The sequence below is a fragment of the Oncorhynchus clarkii genome, chromosome 11, assembly GCF_045791955.1.
Source record: "Oncorhynchus clarkii lewisi isolate Uvic-CL-2024 chromosome 11, UVic_Ocla_1.0, whole genome shotgun sequence".
NCBI lineage: Eukaryota > Metazoa > Chordata > Actinopteri > Salmoniformes > Salmonidae > Oncorhynchus > Oncorhynchus clarkii.
Window position 1 is genome coordinate 15,503,369 of NC_092157.1, and position 12,692 is coordinate 15,516,060.

The 12,692-nt window shown below is 48.6% G+C and overlaps 2 protein-coding genes across 8 annotated transcripts in view; both read left to right on the plus strand.

The window, feature by feature from the left end:
- The first annotated feature begins 256 nt into the window (after positions 1 to 256).
- On the plus strand, positions 257 to 4,629 carry LOC139420260 (ring finger protein (C3H2C3 type) 6). 2 transcript variants are annotated; one of them, XM_071170150.1, is made up of 4 exons: positions 257 to 313; positions 1,412 to 1,567; positions 2,139 to 2,291; positions 2,528 to 4,629. In XM_071170150.1, exons 2-4 carry the CDS (start codon positions 1,420 to 1,422, stop codon positions 4,405 to 4,407), a joined length of 2,181 nt encoding a protein of 726 aa, XP_071026251.1. In that variant the 5' UTR covers positions 257 to 313; positions 1,412 to 1,419; the 3' UTR covers positions 4,408 to 4,629. The 2 variants fall into 2 exon arrangements, with proteins under 2 accessions (XP_071026251.1, XP_071026250.1); XM_071170149.1 differs by lacking the exon at positions 257 to 313 and having other exon boundaries at positions 1,287 to 1,567.
- Positions 4,630 to 7,029: 2,400 nt separating this feature from the next.
- The window catches only part of LOC139420259 (ATPase phospholipid transporting 8A2), a 64,959-nt gene continuing 59,296 nt past the window's right edge, over positions 7,030 to 12,692 (plus strand). For 4 of the 6 annotated variants that reach the window (XM_071170141.1, XM_071170144.1, XM_071170143.1 and 1 more), the window contains exon 1: positions 7,063 to 7,245. In XM_071170141.1, the coding sequence (XP_071026242.1) occupies positions 7,144 to 7,245 (102 nt within the window). In that variant the 5' untranslated portion in view covers positions 7,063 to 7,143. Of the gene's footprint in view, positions 7,246 to 12,692 lie in introns of all 6 variants that reach the window. The other 2 variants (XM_071170146.1, XM_071170145.1) reach the window with 2 other exon arrangements.

Below are 12,692 nucleotides of genomic sequence, written 5' to 3' on the forward strand. Positions count from 1 at the left end.
CCTTCAGACTGAAAATGATCACCTGCGTGGTTATGTAAAATACATTTGAGAAAAAGAACCTGTTTCAAATTGAAAACAGTCCTCTTTACAATTAAACACATATGAATAGATTGATTTTAACACAACAATTATCTGTTATAATCGGCACCTTTTAATAATGTAGTCGTGCGGTTTCGTAAGGTAGGAACTAATCTGACACTTATGGTCTTTGATCGAACAGTGAGAAGTGTAGCACAGTTGGTCCCATCTTGGCTACATTGTAATTAGAGCGGAGAGGGAAGCAAACGCGTCGATATTACAGCTGCTGTGTCAGGTACAAAAATACCTCTACATTTTGTTGTCAACTCCATATTCTCGAGCTAAAAAACTATGTTTAGGTTGAGTATTGTATGCACTCAGTTCGTGTGTTACTAGTTAAAATAATTGTCTTATTTGTTGGCGAAACCTTTCACCAGATAGCTAGCTGTCGACAACTAACAAATGCGTTGCGCATTCAAAATGACAGCTCGCCGCTTTGAAAGGCAATGTGAAACCGTTGTATAGGTGTGAAGATTATTAGTTGGAGACGCTTATATATTTTTGTTGCAATGGTTAGGCGACGATTTTTTTGTCCTCTACATAGTGAACTTACATGGAGCCCGACTATTCTTTGTCATGTCCCTCCTCCGACGTGGCTGTGTGATCGTTCCTGCGTCGGTGATTGGTAGCTAGTAGGATGACACTAGCGTCAGTTTTTTGGTCCTTTCTCCTGTGTTCTCCAACATGGCATGTTTTGTAGAGGCTGGAATATTTCTCTAAATGGCATGATTGTTGCCAACTGAATATTCATTGCGGTCTATTGGTGTGCCATCGATGCTGTTGTGTGGAGGTTTCTGAATCTAAGAAGGTTAGCCTGCTAGATGTCGGATCTCAGGTTTGATTTTTGTAGCCGATTTACTAAGTAGTTGATCAGCGACTAGTGCGGGCGGAGTAGAGCTCCGTCACGTAAAATGAAGTTGATAAAAACGACTGATTTCAGCACCCAAAGAATAGTCCGCAATTACACAGAGCAATGTCTCAGCCGACCTCTTACTGGCCATGTCTCATCCCACAGCAGAATGGATAGTGTTGTTTTGACATGGTTTATGGCTAAAGGTGGGGACACACGTTTAATAAAGTGAAGGCGTCTGATGTGGTAATGTCACAATTGCATTGATCGTTAAACTGTTGACCTGAGGTTTTTCCCCAGGGAATTGGATGGTCTGTAAAGTCTCGTTCTCATCCATGTTTGTCAGTTGTATAGAATCAAAATATCCGTGATCTCAACTTAATGATTGAATGATGGATGTATTACTAAAGCAGTACCCAGGTAAGTTCCAGCCAGGTGTTCCACATTTCTGACACCCCACCTACCGCCCTCTGTGTGCCACAGCGGATTCCATGGTGATGGACCCTCCTAGCGGGCGAGACGAGCGGCGGCGTCAGGCAGAGCGTCTTCGAAGGGAGGAGGCGTACTATCACTTCATCAACGAGCTGAGTGAGGAAGAGTACCGCCTTATGAGAGACAGCAACCTGCTGGGCACACCTGGTGAGAGGAACCTAGTACACCTAACTTCACTAGAACCCCTAACGCAGGGTTGCATAGCTCCAGGGCAGCGGTGTCTGCTGGTTTTTCTCATTGTTTTTAAATAACTGGCTAATTTGTACCAGGACAACCACGGGATAGGCAACTCCAGTCCTTCAGTGTCCTGATTGGTCTCATACTTTTGCCCCTCCAGCACACCTGACTCGAATAATCAACTAATCATGATCTTCAATTTAAAATTAAATTAGTTTAATCAGCTGTGCTTTCTAGAGATGGAGGAAAGGTGTGACCACTCCGGCCCCTGAGGACTGGAGTTGCCCATCCCTGCCTTATCCAATTAGTGGCGCTAATTAATGCCATGGAGAAACAATAACCATAGGACTGCAGCCCTGTCCCAACCCAATAGACTGAAACCTGCTAATGCACCCTAATATAGTCCTACACACGTTGTGTAATAAAACTATCACATTTTATAATGTAATGGCTTCATGTTGGCTACTAAGGGCTGAAAATGAATCTGGACAATCAAGCATATAAGTCCTCTTGACCTAAAAGGGGACATGTTGTTCCCCAGGTGAGGTGACAGCGGAGGAGCTACGGCAGCGCCTGGACGGGGCAAAGGAGCGTGTGTCATCTCAGCCCCGCCCTGAACCACTCCCACAGAACACTGAGGCCGGAGAGGAGGAGGGGAGCAGCGTTGAGGGGGAGGAGAGCGAGGGAGGGGCAGGTAGGAATAAAGAGCTATAGCGGTGGTCCTGGTTCTATGGGCTTATAGGGCTTACTGTTGGAAATTAATGCTAAAGGGTCTGTATAACCTAAACTGACAGATTGTTATGGGTCTCAAAAGGTTCATGGCCTAATTGCTGCTGTATACTCACTCAGTTCATTTGATTTATTATTGATCAATGTATTACTAGATAATTACAACTGACTCCGTTCAGTAACGAGCTGCTGTCTGTATAGCTACTGCTGAGCCGGGAGCAGAGACGTCTAACGGCGACTCACTGCTGGAGTGGCTGAACACCTTCCGACGCACAGGAAACGCCACGCGCAGTGGCCAGAGCGGCAACCAGACGTGGCGCGCGGTCAGCCGCACCAACCCCAACAGTGGAGAGTTCCGCTTCAGCCTGGAGATCAACATCAACCATGAGCAGCCAGAGCCAGGGGAGCACAGTGATGCCCCCGACCCCTCAGAGCTGTCCCCTGTCCCCCCTCCATCCACAGCTTCCTCAGCCTCCATACGCACTGCCCCCTACACCCCTGCCCGGCCCTCCCCCTATCCCTTACCTCGAGCCACCCAGGGCAGGAGGGCTCAGATCCGCCGTACACGCAGTAGTACCACCATCCCTCTGACTCCCGCACCCCTCATCACACCCCTGCCCCCCCCTACTGCTCTAAGCGGTACAGCAGCCCTCAACCTCCCACCACCCCCAGTCCCCATCACCCCCCTTATCCTTCAGGATCAAATAAGCCCTCCACAGCGCCAACCCCCAAGCAGAGCTTCCTCCCCAGGGGAGGGGCAGGATGAGGGGGTTCCTACCCTGGACTTCCCCCGTGTACCGCCCCAGTCTGGCCCCCAGGTGGCGTCTGTGGGGCGTGAGCCTCGTAGCAGCAGGACTCGATCTCGCGGCCGGACCCGCAGGGCTGCAGCAGGAGGTGGGACTACCTCCCGGTCGTCTAGGAGACGCAGCCGCTCCCCTCTTCAGAGAAACCCCGCCCCTAACTCGGCTACCTTGCCTCCTAGTGTTGGGAATGGAAATGGTGTCTCTAATAATGGCCACACTGCTGAGCTCGGAAACAGAACTGCTTCTGTCTCCATGGAGACCGGTGAGGCCCTGTCAGAGCCGGCTGTACTAGCAGAGCCTGGCCCAGAGGCAGGTGAGCAGGAGGGAGAGGCACACTCGGCCGGGTCGGGGGGTGCAGGGGGGGTGCGGCGCCACCCCACCATCATGCTGGATCTGCAGGTGCGGCGCATCCGACCGGGAGAGAACCGGGACCGGGACAGCATCGCCAGCCGAACCCGTTCCCGGGCCCGCGCCGCCGAGAACACTGTCACCTTCGAGAGCGACAGCGGGGGCTTCCGGCGCACAATCTCCCGCTCGGAGCGGGCCGGGATCCGGACCTACGTCAGCACCATCCGGATCCCTCTGAGGAGGATCAGTGAGACTGGATTGGGGGAGCCCAGCTCCACCGCCCTGCGCTCCATCCTCAGACAGATCATGACTGGCTTCGGGGAGCTCAGCTCCCTCATGGAGACGGAGGCTGACGCTGAGACCACCGAGGGTACTCCCGGTCACCAGGACCCTGCAGGACCCAATGCTAACACCAACACCACACAGACCTACCATAGCCACAGTAATGAGAGTGGAACTGTGGCGGGAGGCCAGGCAGGAGAGACAGAGACGGAGAGAGAGGGGGGGGGTGATGAGGAGGAAGGAGTGCATGGGAGGTTAGGTGGGAGTGACAACAGTGGAATCCCAACCCCCGACGACGGTCGGCCGATGAGCAGGGACACAAACAACCTGGTAGAGAACGGCACGCTGCCCATCCTGCGGCTGGCCCACTTCTTCCTGCTCAACGACGAGGAGGACGAGGAGCACCCGCGCGGCCTGACCAAAGAGCAGATTGACATACTAGCCACGCGCACCTACGGCCAGGCCAGCCTGGAGGGGGAAGCGGGGCGCGCCTGCAGTGTCTGTATCAACGACTATGCCCAAGGGAACAAGCTGCGCCGCCTGCCCTGTGCCCACGAGTTCCACATCCACTGCATCGACCGCTGGCTCTCTGAGAACAACACCTGCCCCATCTGCAGGCAGCCCATCCTCCCTGCTCACCAGGACTGACCCTGCCCTGACCCCTTGAATCCCCTGACCCCAGAACACCACCGGCTCCACCTCGCCCCCTGCTGGCCGAACTGAGCATGCCCGAGCAGAGAGGACGGTACATGTACATAGCGCTTTAATGTTTTCATTTACCATTGAAATATTAATTGTGTTCACTCTGAAATGGTAGAACCCAAAGGGGTGGGCAGTGGCTAATGCAGAGAATTAAAGTGTTATTTTTTTAGACTTATTTTCAGCACCTTTGTTTTTTTTAAATGTATTTTCTTGTCTTGTTTCTCTTCGGCCTCTGTCACGATGCTTCTGAGGTCCACATTTACAGATAGCACTTAGCTTAAAGAGCTACTATAGCTAGCCGCTGCTGATCAGTCTCAAACTCTTTCACCTGATACGCTGTGATGTCACAAAATGGACTACAGCAATCAGTCAGTCGCTTCTGAAGATTTGATTTGGTTGACGATGTGTAAATATGTCACCACCGCCGCCTGTGTTTTGGGGTTGGGAAGAGTCATCCTCGTTGCATTTTAAGCGGAAAACATTAAGTTAGAGCTAATATTGGAATCCTTCAATTTAAAGCTCCAACAACCCTTTTTAAAGTGTCCTCTATCATGTGTATGTGTTTGGACAAAGGCTATTGTGGTTCTATTTGACCTTTTTAATTCCATTTTACTTGGCCAGTGGTCCCTAGGATGTTGTTGATGTCTGCCTACCTGTTCCAGCTCTTTAAACCTAGCCATCGAACCCCATAGATCCACGGTGGATGTCCAATAGTTCTTCAAATTAGGTTCAGCCTTTGACACTATTAGTAACACAAGTCAGAAAGAAACATCTTAAGCAAATAAGTGTGTGAGGTAATTTAGCAGCAAGCACTTGTAGTTGGACTCGTCTGATAGGGAGACAGGCAAATAATGCAATAACATGAAGGAGGAACGGAAGGACCGTTTTGCGTTGTTAAATGTTTAAACTTTATAGTGCTGTTCTCTTGTTTACTCCTGGGCATTGATGAATAATTCATCTGTTGGGAGATGGAGAGTATCTGTTCTGTAGGACGCTCTCCCCCCTATCCCCAGACTCCTAAACTCCAATCATCATCCCCCACTCCTCTAACGCACACGTGTCAAACTCATTCCACGGAGGGCAGAGTGTCTGTGGGTTTTTGCTCCACCATTGTACTTGATGGATGAATTACGGTCATTAATTGGTAAGGAACTCCCCTCACCCTTGTTGTCTAGGTCTGTCTAATTGAAAGGAAAACCAAAAACCTGCAGACACTCGGCCCTCCGTGGAATGAGTTTAACACCCCTGCTCTAATGTCTGTGTTTAAAGCCCCTGCTTTGGGAGAACCTGCCTGTCATGGCCTGATTTCTATCACCTAAGTAATAGTTTCATGTTCACAAACCTGAAAGGAATGACTAGGTGAAAGCAAAATGGTGGAGCCTCCACTCAATCCATTTTCTACATCTATCCAATCCTTTCAGATCAGTGTCTTCCTCCATTAGCCTGGCTTAGATCTCAATTGGCTTTCCCTGCAGGCCGTATCACCCTGTTACCACCAGAGGCAGTGTTCACAACTACAGTATGACATGGTGAGGACTGGAGACCAGTGGTATTTAGTGTCCATGAAGGGCAGGGGGGTTTAATGTCATTTTCACACTAACTTTTTTCCAAGCAGACTCATTAGATGTGATATAGGAAACAATGCTATTTCTGTACTGAAGTGTGTGTGTTAGCGCTGAAGGAAGTGATAAAACAGAATGTCTAATATGGTTCTGGAGAAGCATCAGTCAGTCGCCTGAATGTCCATTTAAGAAAGAGAGGGTCTGTGGCCACCGAAATTCAGAAATGAATATTTATTCTGTTCCTATTTAATGAGAAACAAACTTTGAAATATTGAATGTGTTATGTGATGAGATTTTAAAAAACAGTTAAGATGAATATGTATTCTGTTACTATGTAATATAAATAAACACAAGGGGTTTCTTCTGCTCCTTAACAAGGGAATTAAATACAGCTTTGTTATGCCTGGAGTTAATTTGTGAGCTCTTTATTTGCTTCCCACTGGGGACTTTGTTCCTCCCACGGGACCACTGTCTTTTCCCACATCTCCAATGACATTCTCTCCCAGTGGTGTGAACAACTGTACCTCCTATCATATCATGAGTCTGGGTCTGGGTTTTTACTTTAATTTGATTTAAATGGCTCTTTCGCTCAGTAGGCTAGAAGTTACTCAGGCCTATGCAATTAGATGAACCTTACACTAAGTAGGACAGTGAGGTTATGATCAAAGATGCACATGTGAAATGGTTATAGTACCGAAGTGCTAATAGCCATTTTCCCTAGTAGTTATCTATTTAGCCTACCGCTGAAGTGTTGGCCTTTCTGCGTCTATGGCCCGACTAGGCTTACTGACTGAGTTAGGCTATTCTTATGCTTGACGTGATATTAGACTTAACTTAGGGCACACACTCAGCTACATGAATGTCCAATTGAAGCAAAGTGAATCAGGATGAAGGAACGAGATTCACGCGAGGATCCTACTTATGCAACGGATCAGGCTTTTTGTGAACTTGGCCGAGGACGCGCGCACGCACAAACACGTCTCACCCCTATGCGCGCTCTCGTCACTGCTGAGCCGACCCATCGCCGTCCCTCGTCCAACGATCGAACATGATTCATCTCCCAGCGAACGCAGCCTTGTCCCGGGCCCGCATTCCCCCGCTTTGTACGTGAGCCACCGGCATGCCAGCGCCCCGGCCGCCCTCTTCCAGGCCAATACAGACCCCCGGCTCAAGATCAGGATGTACTTCAACCGGCGATCGAAGAAGATCCACAGCGAGGGAGGTAAGCATGACAAGAGGGGCGGAGGCATGTAGCCTATAGTACAGTAGCTTATAGTACAGGCTAGTACAGCTCCATTGGTAGCTATAGGGATCGAACTGGCAGTGACATAAACATTGCAGTGAGGATTTGGTTCTAATGGCACAATCGGTCCAATTCTATAGGCCTATGCGTGTTATATTAGTGGGGCTATAGGATTGGGATAGCCTTGTTGAGCCCAGGACTGCGGCACGGGTGGCGGTGCAGCTGCTTATTACGCCTGTCATATACAGTCAGTACAAACAACAGGGCTATTCTTGTATTGGCACAGACAGACTCGGGATGGGGGCGCTGCGCTTCAACTGAACCAATTTCCAATGCTTTGTATGATGTATTAATGATGCTGCAGATATGACAGTAAAGCCGGGAAAATGGAGGTTATTGCAGGTGAGCGGGACCGAGTTGTCATGGCCTCACTATAAACAGTGCTCGCACCCATCCTTTGCGCGTAATAGTCTATGTAGGCTAGCCTAGACATAAATGCCTATATATTTTTCCAAGGAATTTCTTTCTTTTCTCTGGGAGAGTTGTAAATGGTACAGGGTGCATACTGTCAGAATATGACTTTTTTTTTCTGAGCACGTAAATTAGTTCGGCGGCACTGTGGGAGAGCTTAACACCTTCAATGACTTAAAGGGCACGTGACCATTTAATTGATCTTATTCTAAGCCCCTTGCGGAAAGGCCATCATCTGTTAAAGTCACGCGGAGCCCAGACAGGCGGACACCAGATATGTGCTTTCTAGGCCTATATAGTTGTGCAGCATAAAGTTGTTGTTTTTTTTGGGAGGGGGGGGGGGGGCTATTCAATGCACCTTTGTCCCCGAAAAAAAAGTAATGCGTCACAGATGCGCCTTTTGCATTTACAGGGACAGGCGAACACATCGTTGCACTGCACCCTCCACACAGCGCATAGTGATATGTCCACGGACTCTTATGCACACACAGAACGTCCTAGCATGATTATTTGCATTTTGGCTGCGTCAGGGAGTGAGTGCTGTGGGCCAAAATAGGTTTTTGGCCGAGCTGCAAGGATTAAAGGGGAGGAGGTCAGTGTTTTGGGAGATAGCTGGCATCGCAGCAGGGGCAGGTTTGACAGCGATGCCGCTGGAGATGAGAGAACAGTTTGTTTGCTCTTGCATCTATAGGGGCTTTAGAGGGATTGTCCTGGAAGAGAGGACTTGTGTGGCTGAATGTCCATGAGTGCTGGCACAAGTACATTGTGGGGCTGCTGTGTGATTGTGTGTGACTGTGCTTTGCCTCCAGCAGGTTCCAGAAATAGAAAGCAGCTAGGGCATATTGTCAGGATAGAGAGAGAGAGAAGCGCCAACTGGGTCAGGTCAAATTGTCTCCAGGCTAGGGATCCCCATCAGAGTGATAGAGAGAACAGCATCAATCTGTCTCCAGGCTAGGGATCCCCATCAGAGTAAGAGAGAGAACAGCATCAATCTGTCTCCAGGCTAGGGATCCCCGTGAGAGAGAGAACAGCATCAATCTGTCTCCAGGCTAGGGATCCCCATCAGAGTGAGGGAGAGAACAGCATCAATCTGTCTCCAGGCTAGGGATCCCCATCAGAGTGAGAGAGAGAACAGCATCAATCTGTCTCCAGGCTAAAGATCCCCATCAGAGTGAGAGGGAGAACAGCATCAATCTGTCTCCAGGCTAGGGATCCCCATCAGAGTGAGAGAGAGAACAGCATCAATCTGTCTCCAGGCTAGGGATCCCCATCAGAGTGAGAGAGAGAACAGCATCAATCTGTCTCCAGGCTAGGGATCCCCATCAGAGTGAGAGAGAGAACAGCATCAATCTGTCTCCAGGCTAGGGATCCCCATCAGAGTGAGAGGGAGAACAGCATCAATCTGTCTCCAGGCTAGGGATCCCCATCAGAGTGAGAGAGAGAACAGCATCAATTTGTCTCCAGGCTAGGGATCCCCATCAGAGTGAGAGAGAGAACAGCATCAATCTGTCTCCAGGCTAGGGATCCCCATCAGAGTGAGAGAGAGAACAGCATCAATCTGTCTCCAGGCTAGGGATCCCCATCAGAGTGAGAGGGAGAACAGCATCAATATGGTTTCCATACCTGGACATCACTACTTCAACCCCAAATCATTAGTTAGTTCAGAAAATGGCTCTTACTCTGGGTTAATTAGTACCGTCAGGAGTCAAGACAGGAAGACACATCAAAGAACAACCCTTTGTAGACCTACTCTCTCAACAGACTCCACCACACACACACCTTAGTCCCGTATTAGACTCTCCTTCGCCCTCTTGAAGGTGTGTCCGTGTCCCACGTGGCCAGTCACTGTGTTCTTTTGCACCTTCTCAGCTCTTCTTGGTTAACTTCAATCTTTCCCACAATCCTTTTGCCCTGGACTTTAGCCATAATCACCCAGGCTGTTACAGCCTGGTGGCCTCACTGGCCTGATCTGTCAAACACACTGATGACTGACAGATGTGTTTTATTAAACACATGTGCACCACAGGAGGTTGGGGAGGACTGGCTCGTGGTCGTGGCAGGAGAAGAGTGATTGGAATGGTATCAAATACACTATATATATATACAAAAGTATGTTGACACCCCTTCAAGTTAGTGTATTCAGTTATTTCAGCCACTCCCGTTGCTGACAAGTGTATACAATCGAGCACACAGCCATGCAATCTCCATAGACAAATATTGGCAGTAGAATGGCCTTACTGAAGAGCTCAGTGACTTTCAGCGTGGCGGCGTCATAGGATGCCACCTTTCCAACAAGTCAGTTCGGCAAATTTCTGCCCTGCTAGAGCGGTCCCAGTCAACTGTAAGTGCTCTTATTATGAAATAGAAACGTCTAGGAGCAACAACGGCTCAACCATGAAGTGGTAGGCCACATAAGCTCACAGAACGGGACCGCCGAGTAATGAAGCGCATAAAAATCATCTGTCCTCAGTTGCAACGCTCACTACCGAGTTCCAAACTGCCTCTGGAAGCAACGTCAGCACTAGAACTGTTCATCTGGGAGCTTCATGAAATGGGTTTTCCATGGCCGAGCAGCCACACAAAAGCCTAAGATTACCATGCGCAATGCCGAGCTTTGGCTGGAGTGGTGTAAAGCTCACCGCCATTGGACTCTGGAGCAGTGGAAACGTGTTCTCTGGAGTGATGAATCACACTTAACCATCTTGCAATCTGACAGACGAATCTGGGTTTGGCACATGCCAGGAGAACGCTACCTGCCCCAATGTGTAGTGCCAACTGTAAAATTTGGTGAAGGAGGAATAATGGTCTGGGCTTGTTTTTCATGGTTCGGGCTAGGCCCCTTAGTTCCAGTGAAGGGAAATATTAACGCTACAGCATACATTCTAGACAATTCTGTGCTTCCAACTTTGTGGCAACAGTTTAGGGAAGGCCCTTTCCTGTTTCAGCATGCACAAGCGAGGGCATACAGATATAGTGTGTTGAGGTCGGTGTGGAAGAACTTGACTGGCCTGCACAGAGCCCAGACCTCAACCCCATTGAAGACCTTTGGGATGAATTGGAACGCTGACTGAGAGCCAGGCTTAATCAGCGAACATCAGTGCCCGACCTCACTAATGCGCTTTTGGCTGAATGGAAGCTTCTCCTCTTCTCAGGAGAGTGGAGGCTGTTATAGCAGCAAAGGGGAGACCAAGGCAATGTTAATGCCCATGATTTTGGAATGAGATGTTGGACAAGCACGTGTCCACATACTTTTGATCATGTAGTGCACATCAAACACACAGCTTCAATGTGTTTAATGCCATTCCATTTACTCCATTCCAGCCATTATTATGAGCCGTCCTCCCCACAGCAACCTCCACTGATGTACACACACACACACACACACACACACACACACACACACACACACACACACACACACACACACACACACACACACACACACACACACACACACACACACAGGATGTGAGGGAAAGGGATGAAGAAAGAGAATGTCAAGTGTGTGCATGAAGTCCCAAAGTACAAAAGTCCCAAAGGACACATAGATAAGGTGTGTTCTGACAGGAGAGAGTGACCTATCCTATATGTGACACATAGACATGGTGTGTTCTGACAGGAGAGAGTGACCTGTCCTACATGTGACACAAAGATACGGTGTGTTCTGACAGGAGAGAGTGGCCTATCCTACATGTGACACATAGATACGGTGTGTTCTGACAGGAGAGAGTGGCCTATCCTACATGTGACACAAAGATAAGGTGTGTTCTGACAGGAGAGAGTGACCTATCCTACATGTGACACAAAGATAAGGTGTGTTCTGACAGGACAGAGTGACCTATCCTGCATGTGACACATAGATAAGGTGTGTTCTGACAGGAGAGAGTGGCCTATCCTACACATGGAGAGAGTCCACACTATTAGCTGCTCATGCATTCAAAGCCAAATCTTTACTCTCGATGGACATATGCTAATCCAAGTGTGAAATCCAGGTATGTATTCTGACGAAGTGTGTATTCTGCAGGTGAAGTCATGTCAGGTATTGTGAAGGAGTATAGCTGGATCACCCTCTCTGATCTCAGTACTACCGTGTTTAGAGATTCTCTATTCGGTTAACTAGCCAAGCATTTCGCTACACTCGCATTAACATCTGCTAACCATGTGTATGTGACAAATAAAAAATTTGATTTGATTTGGATGCTTCAATTGCGAACCAAACAGTGACATGTAAGGGAGATGTTGACAGTTCTTCACTGAGCATTGGGCGACATTACTATTCTGTGTGTACAGTCCCCAAATAAGTGTGGTTTGTTTACCAGGTATAAGGATATAATGAGATAAATCAGGTTTATTGTCTGTGTGTCTGAGGCGGGTCTGTTGGAGACAAATAATTCCTGGTTGTCATGGCTGCCAGGTTGTAAAGGATAATCTAGAGGCGAAAGAAAAGCACACCTATTTAGGCGAGGTGCCGGCTAGCGGAGTGGAACACTTAAAAACATAAAGGAGAACCGCACACTCTAGGAGCTCAGACGAAGACCGCTTGTCTGTCGAAACGTTGGACATAAATCTTTTTCCCTCTGAGCTCCTAGAGTGTGCGGCTCTCCTTTATTTTTCTAGGTTGTTAAGGATAACATTTGGGAATAAATGGTCTCTATGGACAGACGTGTGGCTGGTACGGTGAGTATTGTGAGCTGCAGAAAAACTTCAGAAGGCAATGAGTCCAGTTGACCACAAAGGAGCAGTGTTGTACAACTGTCATAGGGCTCAAGACAATGTCAACCATTTTCCAACAGCATTGACATACTTTCACAAGCAGAGACACACACGTACAGTTGACATACGCATGCACACACACACAAACGTAATTTCAATTGCCTCTTCCAGACTCACACCTGAACTCACCACTCACCTACACACAGACACACATCATTGACTTACTCACGTGTGTGTGTGTT